This window comes from Oncorhynchus mykiss, chromosome 15 (genome assembly GCF_013265735.2).
Source record: "Oncorhynchus mykiss isolate Arlee chromosome 15, USDA_OmykA_1.1, whole genome shotgun sequence".
In the NCBI taxonomy this organism is placed as follows: domain Eukaryota; kingdom Metazoa; phylum Chordata; class Actinopteri; order Salmoniformes; family Salmonidae; genus Oncorhynchus; species Oncorhynchus mykiss.
This window is the reverse complement of record NC_048579.1, coordinates 3,869,737-3,878,449: the sequence shown is the minus strand read 5'-3', so window position 1 is coordinate 3,878,449 and position 8,713 is coordinate 3,869,737. Positions and strand designations below refer to the sequence as shown.

Sequence of the window (8,713 nt, the reverse complement as noted above, 5' to 3'; positions counted from 1 at the left end):
TGTATAGACCACCCCCTGTATAGACCACCCTGTGTATAGACTGTATAGACCACCCCCTGTATAGACCACCCTGTGTATAGACTGTATAGACCACCCCTGTATGACTGTATAGACCACCCCCTTTATAGACTGTATAGACCACCCCCTGTATAGACTGTATAGACCACCCCCTGTATAGACTGTATAGACCAACCCCTGTATAGACTGTATAGACCACCCCCTGTATAGACTGTATAGACCAACCCCTGTATAGACTGTATAGACCACCCCCTGTATAGACTGTATAGACCACCCCCTGAATAAACTGTATAGACCAACCCCTGTATAGACTGTATAGACCACCCCCTGTATAGACTACACCCAGTATAGACCACCCCCTGTATAGACTGTATAGACCACCCCCTGTATAGACCACCCCCTGTATAGACCACCCCGTGTATAGACTTTATAGACCACCCTGTGTATAGACTGTATAGACCACCCCCTGTATAGACTGTATAGACCACCCCGTGTATGAGATTCCCTCTCTGCTCTGACAGACGTGAGCCTCCGACTCTCGTCCCTCCAGCGTTTGACATCATAATTTATATCCTGACAGAATCATAGCTACGGCCAGGGTGCTGGAGGTCCTGTAATCACCCCTGATAACCTGAAATAACTTTAACAAAATGATAGAATTACATCTGTGTTCAGAAAGAAATTAAATCATTGAAAATACTAAACCATGAGTAGACCTGTAGTTTAGCCACAATAGACTAGGTGTGGATTGTGTGTAGCCCAATCACAAGGCATGCCTACAATCAGGAAGCGTGTGTAGCCCAATCAGGAAGCATGCCTACAATCAGGAAGCGTGTGTAGCCCAATCAGGAAGCATGCCTACAATCAGGAAGCGTGCGTAGCCCAATCGCAAGGCATGCCTACAATCAGGAAGCGTGTGTAGCCCAATCAGGAAGCATGCCTACAATCAGGAAGCATGCCTACAATCAGGATGCGTGCCTACAATCAGGAAGCGTGCCTACAATCAGGAAGCGTGCCTACAATCAGGAAGCGTGCCTACAATCAGGAAGCGTGCCTACAATCAGGAAGCGTGCCTACAATCAGGAAGCGTGCCTACAATCAGGAAGCGTGCCTACAATCAGGAAGCGTGCCTACAATCAGGAAGCGTGCCTACAATCAGGAAGTGTGCCTACAATCAGGAAGTGTGCCTACAATCAGGAAGCGTGCCTACAATCAGGAAGTGTGCCTACAATCAGGAAGCGTGCCTACAACCAGGAAGCGTGCCTACAATCAGGAAGCGTGCCTACAATCAGGAAGCGTGCCTACAATCAGGAAGCATGCCTACAATCAGGAAGCATGCCTACAATCAGGAAGCATGCCTACAATCAGGAAGCATGCCTACAATCAGGAAGCATGCCTACAATCAGGAATTGTGCCAAATCTGTCAGTGAAACAGCACGCAGACAAAACAGGCTTTTTAGCAGGATTTCAAATGCAGGATGGGAAGCAAATGTGTTTTTCCTGAAAAGAGAATACGAATCTTTCTGGAGGCTTCCCGACCTAGTAGATCCACATCCAAATTGTGTTTTTTCTGAAAAGAGAATACGAATCTTTCTGGAGGCTTCCCGACCTAGTAGATCCACATCCAAATCGGCCTACTGAGTGAACGTTATTGATTTACAAAGTAGAACGCGAGAGAGAGATGAGCTTTTGGCATGGACCGTCGTCGGGGAGCGAGGCGAACTGCATTTCATTGGGTGACTCAGTGAAACTGGGAATCTTATTTATTTATTTTTTAGGACTATAATTTTCTCCTTCTATTGTACAACGTGTCTCCTCGCACACCTGGGCCTTGGCGGATTCAGGACAAGGGCGTCTTTATTGATCTCGGTGTGACAGTGTCAAAGTAGTCTGGCATTTTGATCAGTTTTGCAGTGTTAAAAAGAGATTCTGCGAAAAATCTTCAGTCATCTAAAATGATGTTGATTTGAATTAAATGTGTTTTATGAAAGGCGCCATTTTTACCACTACAACAAAGTGCCTCTATTCCACTGCAGCAAATTAATTATTATTTATTTTTAATTATGCGCTCAGGTACCTCACCCTCGCTCTCGGCTGACTTTGTGTTTCCGACATCTTCCATTTCATTAATGAAACACTGTGTAAGGTCTTTTAGATGTTTAAAATGAAGACGACACAGCAGCCATTTTACAGTGAAATGCAATCAGTTCCCGTCACTAGTGTTTGTTCAGTCTGAATCAATTCCAGTTCAGCTTTTTGGAAAAAGGATCTGAAATAGTTTTTAACACAACAATGACGAGGGATATGAAATGGACTCACTCTGACAATGGCTGTTCCCTCACAGTATCTCACTCTGACAATGGCTGTTCCCTCACAGTATCTCACTCTGACAATGGCTGTTCCCTCACAGTATCTCACTCTGACAATGGCTGTTCCCTCACAGTATCTCACTCTAACAATGGCTGTTCCCTCACAGTATCTCACTCTGACAATGGCTGTTCCCTCACAGTATCTCACTCTGACAATGGCTGTTCCCTCACAGTATCTCACTCTAACAATGGCTGTTCCCTCACAGTATCTCACTCTGACAATGGCTGTTCCCTCACAGTATCTCACTCTGACAATGGCTGTTCCCTCACAGTATCTCACTCTAACAATGGCTGTTCCCTCACAGTATTCCTAGTTATATCTCTCAGTAGTATACCTGTCTAACCTCTGCCTCTCTCTCTGTCCCTCTCTCTGTCTCTCTCTGTCCCTCTCTCTGTCTCTCTCTGTCTCTCTCTCTGTCTCTCTCTCTGTCTCTCTCTCTGTCTCTCTCTCTGTCTCTCTCTGTCCCTCTCTCTGTCCCTCTCTCTGTCCCTCTCTCTGTCTCTCTCTCTGCCTCTCTCTCTCTCTCTCTCTGTCTCTCTCTGTCTCTCTCTGTCTCTCTCTCTGTCTCTCTCTCTGTCTCTCTCTCTGTCTCTCTCTCTGTCTCTCTCTCTGTCTCTCTCTCTGTCTCTCTCTGTCCCTCTCTCTGTCCCTCTCTCTGTCTCTCTCTCTGCCTCTCTCTCTCTCTCTCTCTCTCTCTCTCTCTCTCTCTCTCTGTCTCTCTCTCTCTCTCTCTCTCTCTCTCTCCAGATAAACCAGAGAACTATGACGTGTGGTACGAGAGTCGCTTCGAGGACTGTGACAAGGAAGCCTGCCTGTCCTTCTCCAAGGAGTCTCTGTGTAACCGCGTCACCGTGGACCACAACTACTACGCTGTGTGTCAGAACCTGCTGTCGCGTTACGCCACGTGGCGAGGGACCACCGGCGGCCTGCTCCACGACCCCCCCGCCCACGTAGCCAAAGACGGCCAGCTGGAAGCGCTGTTGGACGAGTGTACCAACCCTAAAAAACGCTACGGACGCTTCACGGCCGCCAAGGAGCTGAGGGACTACCTCACCCAACTAGTTTCCTCCTCCTCCTCCTCAGCCACGGCGAGGTGATGAACAGAGCCTACTACCCTGACCATGTCCCCAGGAACTTAACCCTTGATCTTCCTCGTCTCACTTCAAGTGCAGGAGATCTCCTCACTGGTCACACAGCAGTGGTTTGGTCTCCTTCCTGGTGGAAACCCAAACTGATCGTTAGGAGATGTTTAAAGGGAACTAGGAAGTCCTTCACTGCTGGTTTATATTATTCCTTCTGACTTTGTTTGGTAGCTGGTGAGAATGAGGTGCTTGGAGCTAGTGGACCAGGAGAAGGGGATCGACAGGCCCAGAGCAGGACCCCAGAGCAGGACTGTTCTCCTGGGGGAGAGCGCCTGGCTACTCTAATGGAGCATGTGGTGTCTGACTCAATGACTCCTCTCTCCTCTGTCTGTCCACCAGGACCCCTCTGTCTGTCCACCAGGACCCCTCTGTCTGTCCACCAGGACCCCTCTGTCTGTCCACCAAGACCCCTCTGTCTGTCCACCAGGACCCCTCTGTCTGTCCACCAGGACCCCTCTGTCTGTCCACCAGGACCCCTCTGTCCACCAGGACTCTTGTGTTTGCTAACATTGAATCTTAACAATATGTTTTTTCTACCAGAACCTGTTGTTCTTATGGTTCGGGGTTGAATGAATCTCAGAACAGGACCGTGTGTCAGAAGGCTGGTCTGAGGGGAAGGTACCTCTCCTATAGTCCCACAGTTCAGCAGGTAAAGAGAGGGAGGTGCTGTTAGTGTTCATGACCCTGTAGGAACCTCCCTGTCTGTTCTGACCCTTTAGGAACCTCCCTGTCTGTTCTGACCCTGTAGGAACCTCCCTGTCTGTTCTGACCCTGTAGGAACCTCCCTGTCTGTTCTGACCCTGTAGGAACCTCCCTGTCTGTTCTGACCCTGTAGGGACCTCCCTGTCTGTTCTGACCCTGTAGGAACCTCCTGTAGGAACCTCCCTGTCTGTTCTGACCCTGTAGGAACCTCCTGTAGGGACCTCCCTGTCTGTTCTGACCCTGTAGGGACCTCCCTGTCTGTTCTGACCCTGTAGGAACCTCCCTGTCTGTGTCTGGAAACACAAGCTGAAATAGAACTCAGCCCAGGGTCAGGATGAACCAAGCTGAAATAGAACTCAGCCCAGGGTCAGGATGAAGCAAGCTGAAATAGAACTCAGCCCAGGGTCAGGATGAACCAAGCTGAAATAGAACTCAGCCCAGGGGAAGGTTTAACCAAGCTGAAATAGAACTCAGCCCAGGGGAAGGTTTAACCAAGCTGAAATATAACTCAGCCCAGGGGAAGGTTTAACCAAGCTGAAATAGAACTCAGCCCAGGGTCAGGATGAACTAAGCTGAAATAGAACTCAGCCCAGGGGAAGGTTTAACCAAGCTGAAATAGAACTCAGCCCAGGGGAAGGTTTAACCAAGCTGAAATAGAACTCAGCCCAGGGTCAGGATGAACCAAGCTGAAATAGAACTCAGCCCAGGGGAAGGTTTAACCAAGCTGAAATAGAACTCAGCCCAGGGGAAGGTTTAACCAAGCTGAAATAGAACTCAGCCCAGGGGAAGGTTTAACCAAGCTGAAATAGAACTCAGCCCAGGGGAAGGTTTAACCAAGCTGAAATAGAACTCAGCCCAGGGTCAGGATGAACCAAGCTGAAATAGAACTCAGCCCAGGGAAAGGTTTAACCAAGCTGAAATAGAACTCAGCCCAGGGGAAGGTTTAACCAAGCTGAAATAGAACTCAGCTCAGGGGAAGGTTTAACCAAGCTGAAATAGAACTCAGCCCAGGGGAAGGTTTAACCAAGCTGAAATAGAACTCAGCCCAGGGTCAGGATGAACCAAGCTGAAATAGAACTCAGCCAAGGGGAAGGTTTAACCAAGCTGAAATAGAACTCAGCCCAGGGGAAGGTTTAACCAAGCTGAAATAGAACTCAGCCCAGGGGAAGGTTTAGCCAAGCTGAAATAGAACTCAGCCCAGGGAAAGGTTTAACCAAGCTGAAATAGAACTCAGCCCAGGAGAAGGTTTAACCAAGCTGAAATAGAACTCAGCCCAGGGTCAGGATGAACCAAGCTGAAATAGAACTCAGCCCAGGGTCAGGTTTAACCAAGCTGAAATAGAACTCAGCCCAGGGGAAGTTTTAACCAAGCTGCTGAAATAGAACTCAGCTCAGGGGAAGGTTTAACCAAGCTGAAATAGAACTCAGCCCAGGGGAAGGTTTAACCAAGCTGAAATAGAACTCAGCCCAGGGTCAGGATGAACCAAGCTGAAATAGAACTCAGCCCAGGGTCAGGATGAACCAAGCTGAAATAGAACTCAGCCCAGGGTCAGGTTTAACCAGGCTGAAATAGAACTCAGCCCAGGGGAAGTTTTAACCAAGCTGCTGAAATAGAACTCAGCTCAGGGGAAGGTTTAACCAAGCTGAAATAGAACTCAGCCCAGGGGAAGGTTTAACCAAGCTGAAATAGAACTCAGCCCAGGGTCAGGATGAACCAAGCTGAAATAGAACTCAGCCCAGGGTCAGGATGAACCAAGCTGAAATAGAACTCAGCCCAGGGTCAGGATGAACCAAGCTGAAATAGAACTCAGCCCAGGGGAAGGTTTAACTAAGGGGAAGGTTTAACCAAGCTGAAATAGAACTCAGCCCAGGGGAAGGTTTAACCAAGCTGAAATAGAACTCAGCCCAGAGGAAAGTGTAACCAAGCTGAAATAGAACTCAATAGAACTCAGCCCAGAGGAAGGTTTAACCAAGCTGAAATAGAACTCAGCCCAGGGGAAGGTTTAACCAAGCTGAAATAGAACTCAGCCCAGGGTCAGGATGAACCAAGCTGAAATAGAACTCAGCCCAGGGTCAGGATGAACCAAGCTGAAATAGAACTCAGCCCAGGGGAAGGTTTAACCAAGCTGAAATAGAACTCAGCCCAGGGGAAGGTTTAACCAAGCTGAAATAGAACTCAGCCCAGGGGAAGGGTGAACCAAGCTGAAATAGAACTCAGCCCAGAGGAAGGGTGAACCAAGCTGAAATAAGGGCCCCTGTTTGAATAGTTAAAAATGAAATGCATCCTTAATTCCTTCCTTGGTGTAAACTCTGATCTGACATCGGTTAAGGTGAAAGACATTTAGTGGAATCACTTGGAAGTCCCAACACTTCCAAATAGACTCCTCTCCTTATTTCATTTCCTTCACTACCAGTCAACATGCTCTGTCCCAACACTTCCAAATAGACTCCTCTCCTTGTGTCCTTACCTTCACTACCAGTCAACATGCTCTGTCCCAACACTTCCAAATAGACTCCTCTCCTTGTTTCCTTTCCTTCACTACCAGTCACTATCACTGTTGTTGTATAATATATAAGAGGTTAAAGAACTGGAAAGAGGAACATCCTGTCTTTCACCTATCAGGATCTTTCAGATGAGTGGTGTTGTGTGGGTAAAGGAACAAGGACAGGAAGTGATTTGGAAGAATTGAGTCATATTTCCATTGCGGTACCTACAGAGTCTGGAATTAGCGTTAATTGATTTGAATGGCTTTTTAGTGTCTAGTTTGTCTAATGTTTTCTCCAATCTCCTCTACAGTTCCACTGTCTGTCTGTTCTGTTTGAAAAGGGAAATGCTGATTCTGTCTTAACTCTTCTGTGTGTGTGTGGGGTTTGTTTTGTTGTTGTACTTCCTCAACAGTCCCGATTTTGACTCCTCACATGTTGTAATTTCTTTTGAGTTTTGTGTTCGATATTAAACGTTGCCTCTTCGCTCCTCAGCGAACGCTCTGAGCCATCGAGCTTTAAAATGGTCTATATTTCTAATCTCCAGCCAATGTTATGGGGATTCAAAGCAGATCCAGAAGTTGGTTGTCCTTCTACAGGTCTGGGGGCAGGTTCATGACCCCTGTCTGTCTGGTAAAGCAATAACGACTAGTTTGGCTGAAAAAAATGGATAGGATTATTATAGTTATAGTTATTATTATAGTTATGATTTAGAATCTCCTTGTGGATGTCTGAAATGGCACCCTATTCCCTATATATAGTGCACGACTTTTGACCCCATGGTAGTGCACTAAATAAGGAATAGGGTGCGATTTCGGACTCAAACGCCTGGGTTTGTTGTCATCGGGAATGTTTCCTGTTTCCTGTTTCCCCCCCGGGGGGCCTGGAGGATTCTAATTGGTTTGTTCAGTAGTTGGAGGAGGGGTTTGTATGTAAATAACTGTCTGCTTTTGTACTGTGATGTTTCATTTGAGTATTTTATATCAGCGGTGTCTGATTTCACTGTGCCTTTCATTCAAAGGTTGTATTTACAACTTTTTAGTGGGTTTAAATATTAAAATATATATATATATATATCTATACTTACCTGATGTTGTTGTTTCTGTCAGTCCATTTCCTCCTCATGTTGTCACTGCAGGTGTTTTATGTTTTTGACTGCAGCCCTTTATAACGTATGTATGACTGTCGCTCGCTCTGGGGCCTGACTGTCGCTCGCTCTGGGGCCTGACTGTCGCTCGCTCTGGGGCCTGACTGTCGCTCGCTCTGGGGCCTGACTGTCGCTCGCTCTGGGGCCTGACTGTCGCTCGCTCTGGGGCCTGACTGTCGCTCGCTCTGTATTTCCCTTTGTGAACCCAGCTGAGGTCAACAGACACACAGTAGTTAAATTGGTCCCGCCAGGCATGAGAGTCCAGATGGAGCCCTGGTACCTTGAGTTATGCAAATATTGAGTTGTCCAATAAACACTGTCTACAAGTAAATAATCAGTCAGCAACACGAATAATAAACAGCAAAATCCCACAACCCCCCCCAGTAGTAGAGTGGTTGACCTATTCAGTTGGTCAGCTTGTTGCGTTCAGATGAGGAAGTGGCACACAGAGAGAAACACACATGCCCCAGTCATTGTACATCATTCTGAATGCAATCGTTTTGGAAACACACACAAGCTGTTTTAATGGCCTGCACTTTGACGAGGAGCATCACACCTTTTTTTCAAATGCCTGTTGCCCTCGCCAATGAATGCAGAGAGATGGGAGTTAAATCAAACACGTGTCAGGTATCAGTAACTACAGGTAACAGTAACTACAGGTAACAGTAACTACAGGTGTACAGTAACTACAGGTAACAGTAACTACAGGTGTACAGTAACTACAGGTGAAAGTAACTACAGGTAACAGTAACTACAGGTGTACAGTAACTACAGGTGTACAGTAACTACAGGTGTACAGTAACTACAGGTAACAGTAACTACAGGTAACAGTAACTACAGGTAACAGTAAC

The 8,713-nt window shown here is 47.0% G+C and overlaps 1 protein-coding gene across 12 annotated transcripts in view; it reads left to right on the top strand.

Moving 5' to 3' along the window:
- dipk2ab (divergent protein kinase domain 2Ab) overlaps positions 1 to 7,801 on the top strand; it is a 105,864-nt gene extending 98,063 nt beyond the window's left edge. The window contains exons 4-6 of one of the 12 annotated variants that reach the window (XM_036945662.1): positions 3,136 to 4,679; positions 6,071 to 6,108; positions 6,195 to 7,792. In XM_036945662.1, the coding sequence (XP_036801557.1) occupies positions 3,136 to 3,485 (350 nt within the window). In that variant the 3' untranslated portion in view covers positions 3,486 to 4,679; positions 6,071 to 6,108; positions 6,195 to 7,792. Of the gene's footprint in view, positions 1 to 3,135; positions 4,718 to 5,207; positions 5,250 to 5,632 lie in introns of those variants that run through there. The other 11 variants (XM_036945663.1, XM_036945659.1, XM_036945657.1 and 8 more) reach the window with 11 other exon arrangements.
- The last annotated feature ends 912 nt before the right edge of the window (positions 7,802 to 8,713 follow it).